The sequence below is a fragment of the Petromyzon marinus genome, chromosome 66 (assembly GCF_048934315.1).
Source record: "Petromyzon marinus isolate PM22_M1 ecotype Great Lakes invasive population chromosome 66, UKy_Petmar_22M1.pri1.0, whole genome shotgun sequence".
Lineage (NCBI taxonomy): Eukaryota > Metazoa > Chordata > Hyperoartia > Petromyzontiformes > Petromyzontidae > Petromyzon > Petromyzon marinus.
The window spans coordinates 7,174,307-7,194,233 of record NC_133732.1 but is presented as its reverse complement, the minus strand read 5'-3'; the positions used below and the strand labels follow the sequence as shown (position 1 = coordinate 7,194,233).

At 47.0% G+C, this 19,927-nt stretch overlaps 1 protein-coding gene across 1 annotated transcript; it reads right to left on the bottom strand.

Annotated features, from left to right (window-relative positions):
• Nucleotides 1–1,187: 1,187 nt before the first annotated feature.
• Nucleotides 1,188–2,186, bottom strand: LOC142906533 (odorant receptor 131-2-like). The gene has a single exon (XM_076054546.1). The coding sequence runs from the start codon at nt 2,184–2,186 to the stop codon at nt 1,188–1,190; it is 999 nt and encodes a 332-aa protein (XP_075910661.1).
• Nucleotides 2,187–19,927: the final 17,741 nt, after the last annotated feature.

Here is a 19,927-nt window from a genome sequence, read left to right as displayed (position 1 = left end):
ATGTTAGTCTATGGGCAGTGTTAGTCTATGGGCAGTGTTAGTCTATGGGCAATGTTAGTCTATGGGCAATGTTAGTCTATGGGCAATGTTAGTCTATGGGCAATGTTAGTCTATAAGCAATGTTAGTCTATGGGCAATGTTAGTCTATGGGCAATGTTAGTCTATGGGCAATGTTAGTCTGTGGGCAATGTTAGTCAGTGGGCAGTGTTAGTCTATGGGCAATGTTAGTCTATGGGCAATGTTAGTCTATGGGCCATGTTAGACTATGAGCAGTGTTGGTCTATGGGCAATGTTAGTCTACGGGCAATGTTAGTCTATGGGCAGTGTTAGTCTTTGGGCAATGTTAGTCTTTGGGCAATGTTAGTCTATGGGCAATGTTAGTCTATGGGCAATGTTAGTCTATGGGCAATGTTAGTCTGTGGACACTTTTCCTATTTGGGCAATGTTAGTCTATGGGCAATGTTAGTCTATTAGCAATGTTAGTCTATAGACAATGTTAGTCCATGGGCAATGTTAGTCTATGGGCAGTGTTAGTCTATGGGCAGTGTTAGTCTATGGGCAATGTTAGTCTATGGGCAATGTTAGTCTATGGGCAATGTTAGTCTATGGGCAATGTTAGTCTATAAGCAATGTTAGTCTATGGGCAATGTTAGTCTATGGGCAATGTTAGTCTATGGGCAATGTTAGTCTGTGGGCAATGTTAGTCAGTGGGCAGTGTTAGTCTATGGGCAATGTTAGTCTATGGGCAATGTTAGTCTATGGGCCATGTTAGACTATGAGCAGTGTTGGTCTATGGGCAATGTTAGTCTATGGGCAATGTTAGTCTATGGGCAGTGTTAGTCTTTGGGCAATGTTAGTCTTTGGGCAATGTTAGTCTATGGGCAATGTTAGTCTATGGGCAATGTTAGTCTATGGGCAATGTTAGTCTGTGGACACTTTTCCTATTTGGGCAATGTTAGTCTATGGGCAATGTTAGACTATGGGCAATGTTAGTCTATGGGAAATCTTAATCTATCGGCAATGTTAGTCTATGGGCAGTGTTAGTCTATTGGGAAGCGTTATTCTATGGGCAATGTTAGTCTATAGGCAATGTTAGTCTGTGGGCAGTGTTAGTCTATTGGGGAGCGTTAGTCTATGGGCAATGTTAGTCTGTGGACAATGTGAGTCTTTGGGCAACGTGAGCACCATCAGTCCTCCACTCTGACTCCGTCCACCACCTTCCCGGCGCCGCACCCGAGCATCCGTCGGAGGTGTCGACGGATCTCCTTGTCGCGCACGCCGTAGACGAACGGCGCGACGGACCTAGACACGATGAACAGGAGTATGTAGACGCACAGCCTGACGACGCTCGACACCTGCAAGTCGGCTATCGCCGAGCCCAACGCCATCATGAATGCTTCGTTGGCGACCGACAGCGCGTACAGCAGGTACTGGACGGCGTGGAACGCGACGGTGTTGCGCGCCCTCCTGGCGACCGACGCATCCCCGCACGCGCTCCGGGCCACCCGCACGATCTTCACGTAGGTGAACGCCAGCGTGAGCACGCTCGCCGTCAGGAAGACGCCGTTCACCAGCTCCCGGAGCGCGACGACGAGCGGCCCGAAGTTGGGCAGCGAGCCCTCGATCTTGTCGACGGAGCACCTCGTGTAGTTGATCGCCGACGACATTTCGCCGCCGCCGCTCGTGAAGACGACGACGCACCTCGCGAGCGGGAAGAACGAGGCGGCGAGCCAGATGACGGCGAGCGAGGCGACGGCGAGGCGTCGGTCGAAGCGCGCCCGGTAGCGCAGCGGGTGGCACACGGCGGCGTAGCGCTCGAGGGACATGAGGGCCAGGCCGAGGATGCCCACGTGGTTGAGGGCGGTGGCGAGCATCGCGTAGGCGTAGCAGGGCAGCGGCGGGATGGTGACGCCCCGCCACACGAGCAGGACGATGACGTCGGAGGCGACGAGGAAGCAGGCGTCGCTCAGCAGGAGGTTGGCGAACACCACGTGGCGGTAATTGTCGCGCAGCGGCGTGGACAGGATGGCGGCGAGGATGCACAAGATGGAGCACAGCGACGGCAGCATAGCAGCGGCGTTGGCGGCGTGCAGGACGTCGCGCGCGAGGGCGTACTTGACGGCGCTTGCGGTCGTGCCGTTCGCGAAGGCCGCCGCCGCTGCCGCTGCTGCGTTCGTTTCGGCCATTTTTCGGTGTAGGAGTAAGGGTATAACACTCGATAAAAATGTATCGGGGCGGAGCGGGGGGGGGGAAAGACTGTTAAGTTGATGTTTGATAATTTTATTGCGATGATGGGTGATAGGATTTAGTATTTCGTTTTTTGTTTTACTTTGATTGTGCGGATGATTATATATCTTGCAGGCCAAAAAAAACACAACTAGGATTCTGCCACGTAAGTAAAATTATTGCCCGTATTTATTTAACACTGGCATAATGGATACGTATGCCCTTCTTCTCAGTGGATGTGCATCTTAAAAAAAAGAAAATTCAAACTGCTGGGGGAAAAAAAAACGAAGGCAATGTTGAAAGAAAGTGTCTAACACGTTAATAGTAGTTAGATGCTTTCACGACCAATATTATTCATCATAGAGGGGTTTTGGGGTTAGATCCCGTAAATATAAATGTGTCGTTAAACCCGCGACCAACTCTGGCTGTCGCCTGATGATGCTGGTTGTTGTTGTTGTAATTTCCGGTTAAACGTCACAGTACTCAAATTGTAAATGTTGCAGTGGGGTTTACTCTCCAGCACACAAGCGGTTAGTGCAGTGCTAGTGACGAATTGGCCACGTTTTGTTTACGGGACAAATCTCACTAATTGGCTGTGCCGGGTGATGGTGGCGGGTTTAGCAACACATTTATATTCACGCGAACTAACCCTGTTATGAAAGTTCAACAAAGTTATCCATTATGCATTATCACAACATCACAACAACAAGCACAACAATCACTCTCTGACCTCTCTATCAGAATCAAAATATTAATTTATACTGGAGGAGGAATCCGATGAGCTATAAAGCTCTTTTTGTTCGCAGGCGTCGAGTAGGGGCATGGGGTCAGAACTTTACATCAACAACAACAACAAACAGTACACAAATGCACGGTAGGAGTGCAAATGATAAGAAAGGTAAAAAATCAGTTAAAGAAATATACAAATACAACGAAACTCGTTTTTTATGTTTCCAAGTAAAGCCCACTGAGGTATTAACTTGTTTCTTTCAGAAGCGACCTGGCCACAAATGGTAACTCAAAAATGGGGCGTATAATGATGTGGACATTTCTAGCAGCTAGATCATCGAAATCACCTAAACGCTTGTTGCTAAATGTGAAGGGGAAAAGCGGAGGACCCGGAGAAAAATAATCCACAGGACCACAGGGTGAGAGACACACAAACTCCAAATGTTTAGGCGTCAGGGTCGGGATCGAACCCACGAAATCCTGTATACCAGAATAGGGTTTTCCCCTGTTTTCTGGCAACAAAACAGCTGTGTTAAGATATTAAAACAGCAAACTGAAACCTTTTACAAGGAATCATGTCTGCATTAACCACAATACTTGTGGTGAGTATGCAAACAAAAAACACACTGATAATATATGCATTGTCTTTGAAAGTGATTGGTCCACACCAGAGACAGTCTTCCCATGATCCTGTATACCAGGCGAGGTAGTCAACATACAAACTGCACACACGCAAACTCCAAATATACAGCAGGCATCGTCAGGTTCGGGATCGAACCCACGACCTCCTGCATACCAGGCGAGGTAGTTAACATGCAAACTTCAAATATACAGCAGACACTGTCAGAGTCGAGATCGAACCAACAACCTCCTGCATACCAGGTAAGGTAGTTAACATCTCATAGCCATAGTGATGATGATGAGAGAGACACGCAGACTCCAAATCTACAGCAGCAGGCATCGTCAGGGTCGGGATCGAACCCACGACCTCATGCATACCAGGCGAGGTAGTCAACAGTGACCGTCTTTGTTAGTGCTAAAGAAGAGCCATTGTCCGAAACGTCGCCTATTATATGTTTATTTTTGTTATTTTTAAGGCCACACTCAAGGTGTTGTTATCGACACGAAACGTGTCCAGTTCATTGTCAAGTTGTGCGTGTGCACTACTGGCAACGCGACATCAGCATCACCAAAATCAGGAGCGCCACGGTGGCGAGGAGACGTTAACTTCACCGCTTGGTATGAAGGAGGACAGTGGGTTCGATTTCAGAACCTGATGCTTGCTGTACATTTTGAATTTTCTCTCTTTCCATGTGGTCGCGTGGACCTTTGTCACGGTCCTCCGGTTTTTTGGCCTCCACATTTCGAATCAACGTCACCCGTTGAGAGTGTGTGGCTGCTGCAATGCATTTCCATACGATAACCCCACTTCATTGAGCTGTAACTTGTGAAAGCCAGGTCGCTTCTGGAACAGAGCAAATATAGCTCAGTGGGGCCTTGCCTGGTTAAAAAAAAAGAAATTGTTTAGAGTTGTATCGATATATATAAAAAAAAAGATTTGCTGGCTGGCTGGCTGACCCCTATCACTACCCCAACCCCTATCACTACCCCAACCACTATCACTGCCCCAACCACTATCACTACCCCAACCCCTATCACTACCCCAACCCCTATCACTACCCCAACCATTATCACTACCCCAACCCTATCACTACCCCAACCCACTATCACTACCCCAACCACTATCACTACCCCAACCCCTATCACTACCCCAACCACTATCACTACCCCAACCCCTATCACTACCCCAACCACTATCACTACCCCTATCACTACCCCAACCCCTATCACTACCCCAACCCCTATCACTACACCAACCACTATGACTACCCCAACCCCTATCACTAAGTTTCAAGTTTTCAAGTTTCATTTATTAGGTATAGCCCTGTGAGCCATGCGGCTCTTAAGTCGGGTGCAACCGCAACAAACAAAATTTGAACACAGAACATCTTAAAGCGACGACGCGTAACAGAAACATTCTGGAATAAACCAGCAAATATTCCACACAAAAAAACGTATTAAAACGCTGTGTGCAAAAATCAATGTGGTGCAAGCCAACAACAACCATAAGACAATTTGGATTAACCATATGTTTTCGAATCACCAAAATAAAGCTAAGAAAACAATGTAACAACAATTATCATCGGATCTGTGATTTTACATTTAACAATAAACGACATATATAACACGGACGATAAAAAACTGCAGCCATAGCTGGCAGCACGACACTCCCAGTGTATGATGTGTGAGTGAGTCAGCAGCAGCGTTAGTGAGTGTATGATGTGGGAGTCAGCGTATGATGTGCGAGTCGGTGTATGATGTGTGAGCGAGTCAGCGGCAGTGTGAGTGTATGATGTGTGAGTGAGTCAGCAGCAGCGTGAGTGAGTGTATGATGTGCGAGGCAGCGCACTATGTGTTAGTCAGCGCATGTTGAGTGAGTGAGTGTATGATGTGTGAGTGAGTCAGCACACGATGAGTGAACCTGTGTATGATGAGTGAATGGGTCAGTGGTTGTGCGAGTGTATGATGTGTGAGTGAGTAAGCGCATGATGAGCGAGTCAGTGTATGATGTGTGAGTGAGTCAGTGTATGATGTGTGAGTGAGTCAGTGTATGATGTGTGAGTGAGTCAGTGCATGGTGTGAGTGAGTCAGTGTATGATGTGTGAATGAGTCAGTGTATGATGTGTGAGTGAGTCAGTGTATGATGTGTGAGTGAGTCAGTGTATGATGTGTGAGTGAGTCAGTGCATGGTGTGAGTGAGTCAGTGTATGATGTGTGAGTGAGTCAGTGTATGATGTGTGAGTGAGTCAGTGTATGATGTGTGAGTGAGTCAGTGTATGATGTGTGAGTGAGTCAGTGTATGATGTGTGAGTGAGTCAGTGTATGATGTGTGAGTGAGTCAGTGTATGATGTGTGAGTGAGTCAGTGCATGGTGTGAGTGAGTCAGTGTATGATGTGTGAGTGAGTCAGTGTATGATGTGTGAGTGAGTCAGTGTATGATGTGTGAGTGAGTCAGTGTATGATGTGTGAGTGAGTCAGTGCATGGTGTGAGTGAGTCAGTGTATGATGTGTGAGTGAGTCAGTGTATGATGTGTGAGTGAGTCAGTGCATGGTGTGAGTGAGTCAGTGTATGATGTGTGAGTGAGTCAGTGTATGATGTGTGAGTGAGTCAGTGCATGGTGTGAGTGAGTCAGTGTATGGTGTGTGAGTGAGTCAGTGCATGGTGTGAGTGAGTCAGTGTATGATGTGTGAGTGAGTCAGTGTCGGCTCTTCTGCTTGCGTCGTCGCCCCCCCGGCTCCGTCGCCCCCCCCCCCCACCCGGCTCCGTCGCCCCCCCCCTTGCTCCGTCGGCCCCCCCCCGGCTCCGTCGCCCCCTATCACTAACCCTACTCCTATCATTACCCCAACCACTATCACTACCCCCACCACTATCACTACCCCAACCCCTATCACTACCCCAACCCCTATCACTACCCCAACCCCCATCACTACCCCAACCCTTATCACTACCCCAAAGCCTATCACTACCCCAACCCCCATCACTACCCCAACCCCTATCACTACCCCAACCCCTATCACTACCCCTTTCACTATCACTACCCCAACCCCTATCACTACACCAACCCCTATCAGTACCCCAACCCCTATCACTACGCCAACCCCTATCACTACCCCTTTCACTATCACTACCCAAACCACTATCACTACACCAACCCCTATCACTACCCCAACCCCTATCACTACCCCAACCCCTATCACTACCCCAACGCCTATCACTACCCCAACCACTATCACTACCCCAACCCCTATCACTACCCCAACCCCTATCACTACCCCACCCACTATCACTACCCCAACCCCTATCACTACCCCAACCCCTATCACTACCCCAACCCCTATCACTACCCCTATCACTACCCCACCCACTATCACTTCCCAACCCACTATCACTACCCCAACCCCTATCACTACCCCAACCCCTATCACTACCCCAACCCCTATCACTAACCATATCACTACCCCAAACCCTATAACTACCCCTAACACTACCCCAAACCCTATCACTACCCCTATCACTACCCCAAACCCTATCACTAACCCTACCCCTATCATTACCCCAACCCCTATCACTACCCCAACCCCTATCACTACCCCACCGACTATCACTACCCAACCCCTATCACTACCCCAACCCCTATCACTACCCAAACCCCTATCACTACCCCTTTCACTACCCCACCCACTATCACTACCCCACTCACTATCACTACCCCAACCCCTATCACTACCCCAACCCCTATCACTACCCCTACCCCTATCACTACCCCAAACCCTATCACTAACCCTACCCCTATCATTACCCCAACCACTATCACTACCCCCACCACTATCACTACCCCAAGCCCTATCACTACCCCTACCTCTATAACGAACCCCATCACTACCCCAAGCCCTATCACTACCACAACCACTATCACTACCCCTACAACTATCCAAACCCCTATCACTACCCATATCCCTATCACTACCCATATTACTACCCCTACAACTATCCAAACCCCTATCACTACCCCTATCACTACCTCTATCACTACCCCTATTACTACCCCTACCCTTATCACCACTCCCACGTGTTCTCCTGTCACCATAACTACATCAGCACCACTTCTAATAACAACCCACTCTGCATCTCAACCACTGTCATCGTATGCACAATGTTACGATTGTTAGTAATGCGCCTTGGTTTAACAGTGCTGCTATATACATCTAAATAAGATGAGACGTGTGGTGAGCACCAGGACAAAAAGGGGCGTGCGATTTAACACAGGCCTCTCACTCCACCTTACTGTAATGATCATTAAAATAAAAACTACTTTTTTATTTTACCAGGTAAAGCCCTACTGAGCTATGAAGCGCTTTTTTCAGAAGCGACCCTGCCTATCGCAAATGATAGCCCAACCAAGTGGCTTATTGTCAGGTGGAAATTTATAGCAATTGCCGCATAACTCTAAACGCGTGGTCATGTCGATTCTGAACGTGGAGGGAAAACTCAGACCCGGGAGGAAAATCCACACGACCACGAGAGGAGAGAACGTGCACATATACAGCAGTAGCCAGTGGCGAAGCCAGGAATTTCAGGTAGGTGGGTTGGGGGAGGGGGCAACCCCTACAGCAATGAAAAATGATAGAGGAGTTGTTAGTAAGTAAGGAGTTGTTAGTGAGTAAAGAGTTGTTAGTGAGTAAAGAGTTGTTAGTAAGTAAAGAGTTGTTAGTGAGTAAGGAGTTGTTAGTAAGTAAGGAGTTGTTAGTGAGTAAAGAGTTGTTAGTAAGTAAGGAGTTGTTAGTGAGTAAAGAGTTGTTAGTGAGTAAGGAGTTGTTAGTAAGGAGTTGTTAGTAAGGAATTGTTAGTAAGTAAAGAGTTGTTAGTGAGTAAAGAGTTGTAAGTAAGAACTTGTTAGTAAGTAAGGAGTTGTTAGTAAGGAGTTGTTAGTGAGTAAAGAGTTGTTAGTGAGTAAGGACTTGTTAGTAAGTAAGGAGTTCTTAGTAAGGAGTTGTTAGTGAGTAAGGAGTTGTTAGTAAAGAGTTGTTAGTAAGTAAGGAGTTGTTAGTGAGTAAGGAGTTGTTAGTGAGTAAGGAGTTGTTAGTAAGTAAGGAGTTGCTAGTGAGTAAGGAGTTGTTAGTGAGTAAGGAGTTGTTAGTTAGTAAAGAGTTGTTAGTAAGTAGGAGTTGTTAGTAAGGCGTTGTTAGAGAGTAAGGAGTTGTTAGTAAGGAGTTGCTAGTGAATTTTGATTTAAAGCTTTCGTGACTGCAGTAATTCATATTCTTAGTTCTTTCGGTAAAGTCACGTTGAAGGGAAACAATAAAATAATAAAATATATATAAAACAATAAAAATTCTCACGACGTTTCGACCATAACACAAACGGTCGTCATCAGGTGTGTCGGTTTGCATTAATTTGTTTATTTTTAAACGGTGTATTTATTTATAAAAAAACATTAGCGCCACGCGCAGCGATTTCGCAGTTTATTTAGAAGGACTAGTCCATCTATGTTCTGAAAAGAGGAGAACTAAGAATATGAATTACTGCAGTCACGAAAGCTTTAAATCAAAATTTAACCGCCTCTACGGGGAGGGTTTTCACATAACTTTAAGATCCTTCAACAAACTTCGGGATAAGAAGGCTCAGCTGATCGAGTCTCTCACCTTCCTGAAGAGATGCTGCGACTCTGGGGTAATACCAATCGCATTTACACTGACCTCTGCTGCTGTAACTTCTTCTAATGCGAAACGAATTCTTTTCAAAACTAGCTTAGCTCTTATCTCAGAAAAAATCAGACTTATACGCACCGAACTAGATCAGTTAGACAAGACACTCTACAAATCACACTTAGCATTGACGGCAACAATGTCCACATCGGATTGGGAACATGTAGACAATATGACTGCCTCTTCAGCTGCTACTATGTCGACCAAATGTAAGGACAACCTGATTTCCAAATTTAACCTCCTCTTCAACAAAAGACCGGACCCACACACCAAAAAGTTAGACGTTAACAAAATCGTAATTAATCGCAGTAACAGTTCTATTTCCGATGGTCTGAAATCCGTTTTAGCTAAAGTTCTAAACTTTGCAGTCACACCTAAACACATACCAGTTAATGATATAATTGCCCAAGTAGACGTTGCTCTCAGGGGCCTGGGTCACATCGCTGCAGACGTAGCAAGATCTGAATCGCTGCAACCCTCAAAAACGCTAAGATGCCAGCTAGCAACCTCAGCAAAGATGAGCGTTTTGAATTATATAAATTAAAAAAGAGGGATGATATTGTAGTCCTCTCAGCTGACAAGGGCAATGCTACTGTCATCATGGATAGAATAGAATACAACAACAAAATTGAAGAATTACTCGACGATGGTAGTTATACAAAAATAAAAAGAGATCCCACCAACAGTCTCGTCACACAAACCAACAAAATAATTTCTGATTCAACCGCATTAATTGATCAATCTAAAGAGTTTTCGTTGAAATCTTCTGCTGCCAGGCCACCAAGATTCTACGGCTTACCAAAAATACATAAAGTAGATACACCCCTTCGTTCCATCGTCTCTACTATCAACTCCCCCACCTACAAACTAGCTCGTTTTTTGTCTGAAATCCTGCGTCCTTTCACTGGAAAAAACACCTCTGCGGTACAAAATTCTACTCACCTGGTATCGACAATCAAGGGTATTTCCCTGTCCCCAGACGACCTGCTTGTCAGTTTTGATGTAGTTTCCTTATTCACCAAGGTTCCTGTACCTGACACCATCGCAATCATTGAAGATTTGGTTCATCAAGGACTAAACACTGAGGTACCCCCCCTGGTGAGACACTGTTTAACCAATACATACTTCACTTGGAATGGAACTTTCTACAAACAAAATGAGGGCACCCCAATGGGCTCCCCCTATCTCCGGTTATAGCTAACATTTTCATGGAGAAATTTGAGACTGACGCCATCCAGACTCTCTCTGCGCCCAACCTTATTGAAGAGGTACGTGGATGACACTTTTGTCATCTGGCCACATGGCCGGCCTGCTCTAGACCAATTCTTCGACCACATCAATTCCATACACCCAGCCATCAGATTTACTATGGAAGTCGAAAAAGATGGCAAGCTACCTTTTTTGGATGTCCTAATTAAAAATAGACCTGATGGTTCAATGAGCCACTCTGTCTACAGGAAAGCTACCCATACGGATGCTTATCTGAAACCGGATTCCCACCACCATCCATCACAGAAGAATTCTCTCATCAAGACTCTGTATCATAGAGCCCAATGCATATCCGACCAGGAACACATAGGCAGTGAACTCAAGCACGTACACCAAGCTCTTAAGGCTAATGGTTACTCCGACTATACAATCCGCAAAGCTATCACTCAAACCATGAAGAAGGACCCTCTTGAGGAGCCTTTCAAAACCATCACTTTACCCTACATTGCGGGGATCACAAAGAAGATCTCCAAAATCTTGAATAAACACAAGATCCAGGTCCGTTTCAACACATTACATAAAATCCGTGATCTGGTTCCGTCTGTAAAAGATGTGATTCCGGACATACAATACCCTGGTGTCTACAAACTAAGTTGCCTCTGTGGTAGTAGTTACATTGGAGAAACCAAACGCCATGTCTCGGACCGCATTCGTGAACAGAAAGCAGACCTTAAACACGGTAGGACCAACACCTCGGCCGTGGCAGATCATTGTTATAATTCAGTAGCCTCACATGACATTGACTTTTCCAAGACAGAGGTTCTTTGTAAGCCATCTGGCTGCCATGAGAGATTCGTTCATGAGGCTATCCACATATACAAGCACAGAGACAATTCTCAACCGAGAAGATGGATTCTGGCTTAGCAATCACTGGAAAGATTTGATAAACCATTTCAGGTCTTAATTGATTGTTCACGCTTACAGTGGCTTTCAGACAGCATACATTAATTTTTTCATCTCCCCCCTCCTCTTTTCAGAACATAGATGGACTAGTCCTTCTAAATAAATTGCCAAATTGCTGCGCGTGGCGCTAACGGGTTTTTTAATAAATAAATATATAAACCGTTCAAAAATAAATAACTTAATGCGGACCGACACACCTGATGACGACCGTTTGTGTTATGGTCGAAACGTCGTGAGAAATTTTATTGTTTTATATATATATTTTATTATTTTATTGTTTCCCTTCAACGTGACTTTACCGAAAGAACTAAGATTATATAGTTGCTAGTGAGTAAAAAGGTGTTAGTAATTAAGGAGTTGTTAGTGAGTAAGGAGTTTTTAGTGAATAAAGAGTTGTTAGTAAGTAAGGAGTTGTTAATGAGTAAGGAGTTGTTAGTAAGTAAGGAGTTCATATTCTTAGTTTTTTCGGTAAAGTCACGAAAGCTTTAAATCAAAAGTAAGGAGTTGTTAGTAAGTAAGGAGGTGTTAGTGAGTAAGGAGTTGTTAGTGAATAAAGAGTTGTTAGTGAGTAAGGAGTTGCTAGTGCGTAAGGAGTTGTTAGTAAGTAAGGAGTTGTTAGTAAGTAAGGAGTTGTTAGTGAGTAAGGAGTTGTCAGTGAGTAAGGAGTTGTTAGTAAGGAGTTGCTAGTGAGTAAGGAGTTGTTAGTAAGTAAGGAGTTGTTAGTAAGTAAGGACTTGTCCCTTGCTTGTTACTCGCCGCGTGTGCGACGATGGCGCGGCCATCGATCGAGTGTCAAATTGCGAACCGCGTGGTGTGATCGGCATCGCGCTCACTGAAGGTGAATACCTTCAGGGAAGTCGTGGACTCCGTAAACGCAACTGCGCACAATTCTGTGATTCGCTTATAACTGCTTTGCCGTTACGTCTTGCCAATTATGGACTCAGACTATTGTCCTATCATCTCATAGAGTCCCTGGCACGTAATAATATACTACACGGTGGCAGTGGGGGTCGCAAAATGCCGATTTATATAAAATAAACCCCAATGATCCGATCGAAATTATGGATTTCCATCGGTTATTTGGGGGGGGGGGGGGGGGGCAGTAGGCGTTATGGTCGGGATCGAACCCACGACCTCCTGTATACCAGGCGAGGTAGTAAATATCTCCTAACCACCGCGGCGTACTGCCTCGGATACGATATAAACGCAACCCAGAAACACTGAGTAAATGTGAGGTGGACACCTATACGGGATATCTACCCATGGATCGTGATGATTGGTGATGATGTGATGACTATGACACGGAACTATACATATATACACAATATATATCAAGGCCGTAGCCATGGAGTCAACATTGGGGGGGGGGACCAAATATTCCAGAGTGTCTGGGGGTCCCCCCCCCCAGAAAAAAAATCTAAATTTGATAACGAATTTCCTGCCTAAAATATTTTTTAAAAAAATTCACTAACACATAGGATGGACTTTTTTTTTTACAATAATGTGGAAAAGTGAATTGTATTACATTGATCTGTTTGTCCTTTTTTACCTTTCATTGTTTCATTGTAAGTAATGGCAGAGATTAAGGATTACTAAAATACAAACATAACCACAATCACGTAAACATAAATCTATTTTATAGCAATATATTGGGTGGGGGACATTTTGAGCATATTTGAATATTGGAGGGGGGGGGGGGTGTCGCCCCAATATATATTATAATTACGGCCTTGATATATATACAGTATACATGTGTGTATAGTTTACGCCTAAGTTTAAATTTAACAATGCATACTCACTCGTACCTTTGCCCCGGCCGAATGCGCTGGCTCATTCTTTTTTGGCAAACGCGACCACGTTGCAGATCGGACCTGAACCTCGCCGCTTTCGTGTGCCTCTTTTTATATTAAAACAAATATATATTGGATCCCATTCGCGTGACGTCAGAATGCGTGCCACGTGGCACGCGATGTCGACGACGTCGATTTGATCATGATAATAATACAAATAATGAGGCGGCTTCTGTCCATACCCTTCGCATGTGAGATGCGCGGCAGGGTTCTGGCACAGCCTTTATTTTTATCCGTGCAAAAAGGGAAACGGGACAGATGCTTCATGTCGCACCTGCACGGCTATTACCCCATCCCTCTTCACGGAACATTCCCCCCGATTCCACGCCGCGACACTTGCCCACGACTTCACACCTCGCTTCACTCCCACCCCACCACCCCAGTAACAGGTTTAACAAGGAGGACAAAGACAAAGAGCCCCCGTATAGCCCTTTAACGGACCGCCAGGGGACCGTGTTGAGTCGATGGTGCAGTGTTGGGTCTATGGTGCAGTGTTGTGTCTGTGGTGCAGTGTTGAGTCTATGGTGCAGTGTTGAGTCTGTGGTGCAGTGTTGAGTCTATGGTGCAGTGTTGAGGCTATGGTGCAGTGTTGAGTCTATGGTGCAGTGTTGAGTCTATGGGCAGTGTTAAGTCTATGGTGCAGTGTTGTGTCTATGGTGCAGTGTTGAGTCTATGGTGCAGTGTTGAGTCTGTGGTGCAGTGTTGAGTCTATGGTGAAGTGTTGAGTCTATGGGCAGTGTTAGTCTATGGGCAGTGTTGTGTCTATGGTGCAGTGTTAAGTCTATGGTGCAGTGTTGTGTCTATGGTGCAGTGTTGAGTCTATGGTGCAGTGTTGAGTCTATGGTGCAGTGTTGAGTCTATGGTGCAGTGTTGAGTCTATGGGCAATGTTAGTCTATGGGCAGTGTTGTGTCTATGGTGCAGTGTTAAGTCTATGGTGCAGTGTTGTGTCTATGGTGCAGTGTTGAGTCTATGGTGCAGTGTTGAGTCTGTGGTGCAGTGTTGAGTCTATGGTGCATTGTTGAGTCTATGGGCAGTGTTGAGTCTATGGTGTAGTGTTGAATCTATGATGCGGTATTGAGTCTCTTGTGCAGTGTTGAGTCTACGGTGCAGTGTTGAGTATATGGTGCAGTGTTGAGTCGATGGAGCAGCATTGAGTCGAGAGTGCAGTGTTGAATCTATGGTGCTGCGTTGACTCTACGGTGCAGTGTTGAGTCTATAGTGCAGTGTTGAGTCTATGGGCAGTGTTAGTCTATGGGCAGTGTTAGTCTATGGGCAGTGTTGAGTCTAAGGTGTAGTGTTGAATCTATGATGCGGTACTGAGTCTCTGGTGGAGCGTTGACTCTACGGTGCAGTGTTGAGTCTTTGGTGCAATGTTGAGTCGATGGAGCAGCATTGAGTCAAGAGTGCAGTGTTGAATCTATAGTGCAGTGTTGCGTCTCTGATGTAGTGTTGACTTTGGTGCAGCGTTGAGTCTATGGTACAGCGTTGAGTCGATGGTGCATTGCTGAATCTATAGTGAAGTGTTGAGTCTATGGGGTAGTGTTGAGTTTATGGGCAGTGTTGAGTCTATTGAGCAGTGTTGAGTCGATGGGGTAGTGTTGAGTCGATTGTGCAGTGGTAGTCTATGGGGAGTGTTAGTATGGGCAGTGTGAGTCTATGGACAATGTTAGTCTATGGGGGAGCGTTAGTCAGTGGGGAATGTTCGTACATGGGGGAGCGTTAGTATATGGGCAATCTTCTTTGGTTCTTTCGGTAAAGTCACGTAGAATGAGAATAAAATAATAAAATAATAAAATAAAATTACAATAAAATTCTCACGACGCTGGAGCGAGATTGTGTTGTGGCCGACACGTTGTGAGAATTTTATTGTTTTTCTTAATTTATTATTTTATTCTCATTCTACGTGACTTTACCGAAAGAACCAAAGAAGATGAATCCTTGCAGTCACGAAAGCTTTAAATGGAAATATATGGGCAGTGTTAGTTTATGGGGAGTGTTAGTCTATGGTCAGTGTGAGTCTTTGGGCAATGTTAGTCTATGGGCAATGTTAGTCTATGGGCAATGTTAGTCTATGGGCAGTGTTAGTCTATGGGCAATGTTAGTCTATGAGGAGTGTTAGTATTGGCAGTGTGAGTCCTTTGGGCAATGTTAGTCTCAGGGTAGAGGCAGTCAGTGGGCAATGTTTTCTCAGGGCAGTGGCAGTCAGTGGTCTATGGGTGAAAAGTGGGGCCATGCCCTTGTTAAATCCTCACCCAGCCTGGCTCAGCAACTCAACGGACAACGCCGATGGCGTGAAGGTCAATGCAGCCGGAGTTTGAACAACTGCGATCATTATCGCGTCTGATGTAGCTCCGTTGTGGTTATGCGTGCATCGACGTAGTCATCGAAATCAGAATGTTTTATTTTTTACTGGAAAAATCAGATGAGCTATGAAGCTCTTTGTCACAGGCGTCCAGTAGGGGCACGATATGAGTGCAAAGTATAGGGAGAGTAAACCAATCACTTAGAAAATGTATACGAATAAAACTCAACTATTTTCTGTATTTTACCAGGTAAAGCCCCGCTGAGCCATCAGCATCAGAAGCGACCTGGCCATCTCAAATAATAACTCAACGAAGTGGCTTATCGTCGTGTGGAAATTTATTGCAGTAACATAATCTAAATACTCTCTCGACGCGTGAAGTTTATTACAAATGTGGGAGGTAAAAACCAGAGGACCCCGAGACAAATCCACGCGACCACGGGGAGAGAGAGAGAGAGAGAAGTAAACTCCAAATATACAGCAGCAGGCATCGTCAGGGTCGGGAAAGAACCCACGAACTCCTGTATACCAGGCGAGGTAGTTAACATCTCATAGCCACCGTGATGATGATGAGAGAGAAACACGCAAACTCCAAATATACAGCAGCAGGCATCGTCAGGGCCGGGATCGAACCCACGACTTCCTGCATACCAGGCGAGGTAGTTAATATCTCCTAGCCACCGTGGTGATGATAAGAGAGACACGCAGACTCCAAATATACAGCAGCAGGCATCCTCAGGGCCGGGATCGAACCCACGACCTCCTGTATACCAGGCGAGGTAGTTAACATCTCATAGCCATCGTGATGATGATGAGAGAGAGAGACACGCAAACTCCAAATATACAGCAGCAGCAGGCGTCAGGGTCGGGATCGAACCCACGACTTCCTGCATACCAGGCGAGGTAGTTAATATCTCCTAGCCACCGTGGTGATGATAAGAGAGACACGCAGACTCCAAATATACAGCAGCAGGCATCCTCAGGGCCGGGATCGAACCCACGACCTCCTGTATACCAGGCGAGGTAGTTAACATCTCCTAGCCACCGTGATGATGATGAGAGAGAGAGACACGCAAACTCCAAATATACAGCAGCAGGCGTCAGGGTCGGGATCGAACCCACGACCTCCTGCATACCAGGCGAGGTAGTTAACATCTCCTAGCCACCGAGATGATGATGAGAGAGAGAGAGACACGCAAACTCCAAATATACCGCAGGAGTCAGGGTCGGGATCGAACCCACGACTTCCTGCATACCAGGCGAGGTAGTTAATATCTCCTAGCCACCGTGGTGATGATAAGAGAGACACGCAGACTCCAAATATACAGCAGCAGGCATCCTCAGGGCCGGGATCGAACCCACGACCTCCTGTATACCAGGCGAGGTAGTTAACATCTCCTAGCCACCGTGATGATGATGAGAGAGAGAGACACGCAAACTCCAAATATACAGCAGCAGGCGTCAGGGTCGGGATCGAACCCACGACCTCCTGCATACCAGGCGAGGTAGTTAACATCTCCTAGCCACCGTGGTGATGATGAGAGAGACACGCAGACTCCAAATATACAGCAGCAGGCATCCTCAGGGCCGGGATCGAACCCACGACCTCCTGCATACCAAGCGAGGTAGTTAACATCTCCTAGCCACCGAGATGATGATGAGAGAGAGAGAGACACGCAAACTCCAAATATACCGCAGGAGTCAGGGTCGGGATCGAACCCACAACCTCCTGCATATCAGGCGAGAAAGATATCAACACACCACCTCTAGAGGGACTACACACACACATAGATATAATTAGACATATGCGTATGAACACTTTCAATATAAATGTACCCCCCCCACCCACCCCCCAGTGCACACCATAAACAACACCTTGCTTCGCAATTAATTTTAATCGCCCGCTGTTGGTCTCACCGCGAGTTTTCTGTCGTCGCGAGTGCAATCAAGAAAAACCGACTCCCTACACACCTGTCCCCCCAGGTATACACGCAAAGATATACTTGTGGGAGCGGTGGTGCAGCGGTTAGCGCGCTGCGCAACGAAACCCGATGTTTCGCCAGAAGCCGCCTCCGCTGGCGCGAGTTGGCGTTATGGCCCTTCTGGAACACCCGCTCAGCGCTCCAGCCCTTCCAGAACACGTTTAGGATGTGCATCACTTCATTCACTCACTCGTCACCGTGTATCTGTTGCACACGACGTGTCTGTGTGTGTCTGCGTCTTTGTGTCTGTGGGGAGCGGTGGGTGTAGCGGTTAGCGCGCTCCGCTATGAACCCGGCGACACGGGTTCAATTCTCGCTCAAGGCCAACACCCAGTGACGATTATCTGAACCGGTCCCGGGCCTCCCCTAGGTCGACTCAGCCTCAAATGAGTACCTGGTGCGGTGTGTAGTAAACATCGCTACTGGGGAGACAAAGGCGGTCGGGCGTGGCGCTGGCCACCCACCCCCTCGTGTACCGTTCCGGCCTTTATAGGTGCTCGCTAACAGCACTTGCCCCTACAGTCTGTTAAGGCTACACGGGGGATCTTTGTCTTGTGTCTGTGTGGTCGGGCGTGGTGCTGGCCACCCACTCCCATCGCGTGCCACAGTGCCGGCTTCGTCGGTGCTGCTCGCTAACAGCACTTGCCCCTACAGTCTGTTAAGGCTACACGGGGAATCTTTGTCTTTATGCAATTATATATTATTCGCACGTATGCGGCAGCGTGTAAGGTCTATAATAGCCACAGCGCGTGTCTCCAGTGTAGAGATAGTCCATGGAAACGTTGCACTTGAAATAACCTGTGGTTCTGGTGGCTACGGTACATTCCCTCTTGCCCCCACCGTGTTACCCAGCAATTAAAATGCTTGTGCATATTTTTGTTTAAAAATATATAACGGCCGACGTTTCGGGCAATGACCCTACTTCAGAGCACATCGAGAGGTCTGAGAGATAGAGAGGGGCGGAGCCACGGGGGGGGGGGCTGGGAGGGGGCTTAGCACCCCCTGAAATTTTGGGAAAGTCGGTAATCGGGATAACCGGATATCCGGCTGCTGCTCTGCAGGCTGCCACCTCGTGCTGCCCTACAGGCTGCCACCTTGTGTGCTGCCCTGCAGGCTGCCACCTTGTGTGCTGCCCTGCAGGCTGCCACCTCGTGCTGCCCTGCAGGCTGCCACCTTGTGTGCTGCCCTGCAGGCTGCCACCTCGTGCTTCCCTGCAGGCTGCCACCTTGTGCTGCCTTGCAGGCTGCCACCTTGTGTGCTGCCCTGCAGGCTGCTTTAGCGGCAGCCTTTAGAACTTATCGAACTTATTAGCCACATCAGCGGCTCCGACCTATTAATAAACTCCGCGTTCAAATCCAATAAAATTTGTTTTATACATTTGTGGCGCCCATTGGAAAACATTACACTGGATATCTCAGAATATTGAATTCAGCCTCCCCCAAAGTCAAAATTCTGGCTCCGCCCCTGGAGATAGAGGCGACTCTAAAACTAAACTGTGTTCTATTGATACCAGGTAAGACCCAACTGAGCTGCTGTGTAAGCCCTTTTTTTCACAAGCGGATCTGGCTATCACAGATGATAGCCCAACGAAGTGGCTTACCGTGTAGAAATTGATAGCAGCAGCCAAATACTCTAAACGCGTGGGTGATGTTTGATTCTAAATGTGGAGGGGAAAACCCGGAGAAAAATCCACGCGACCACGGAGAGAAAGAGAGAGACACGCAGACTCCAAATATACAGCAGCAGCAGGCGTCAGGGTAGGGATCGAACCCACGACCTCCTGCACACCAGGCGAGGTCGTCAACATCTCCTAGCCACCGTGGTGATGATGATGAGAGAGAGAGGCACGCAAACTCCAAATATACAGAAGCAGGCGTCAGGGTCGGGATGTAACCCACGACCTCCTGCACTCCAGGCGAGGTAGTCAACATCTCCTAGCCACAGTGGTGATGATGATAATGATGAGAGAGAGAGACACGCAAACTCCAAATATACAGCAGCAGGCGTCAGGGTCGGGATGGAACCCACGACTGCACACCAGGCGAGGTAGTCAACCTCTCCTAGCCACCGTGGTGATGATGATGATGATGAGAGAGAGAGAGAGAGACACGCAAACTCCAAATATACAGCAGCTGGCGTCAGGGTCAGGATCGAACCCACGTCCTCCTCGACACCCACCCAAGGGAAGGGAGTTTCACAACCCATCTGCGTGGTGATCCACCAACCCTCGCCGCTGCGTCCACTCGTGCTGGATTACAGGCAGCAGCCTATGCTAAAACTAAACATTTTAATTTATTGTATTTAACCAGGTAAGGCCCACTGAGATACGTAGCTGATT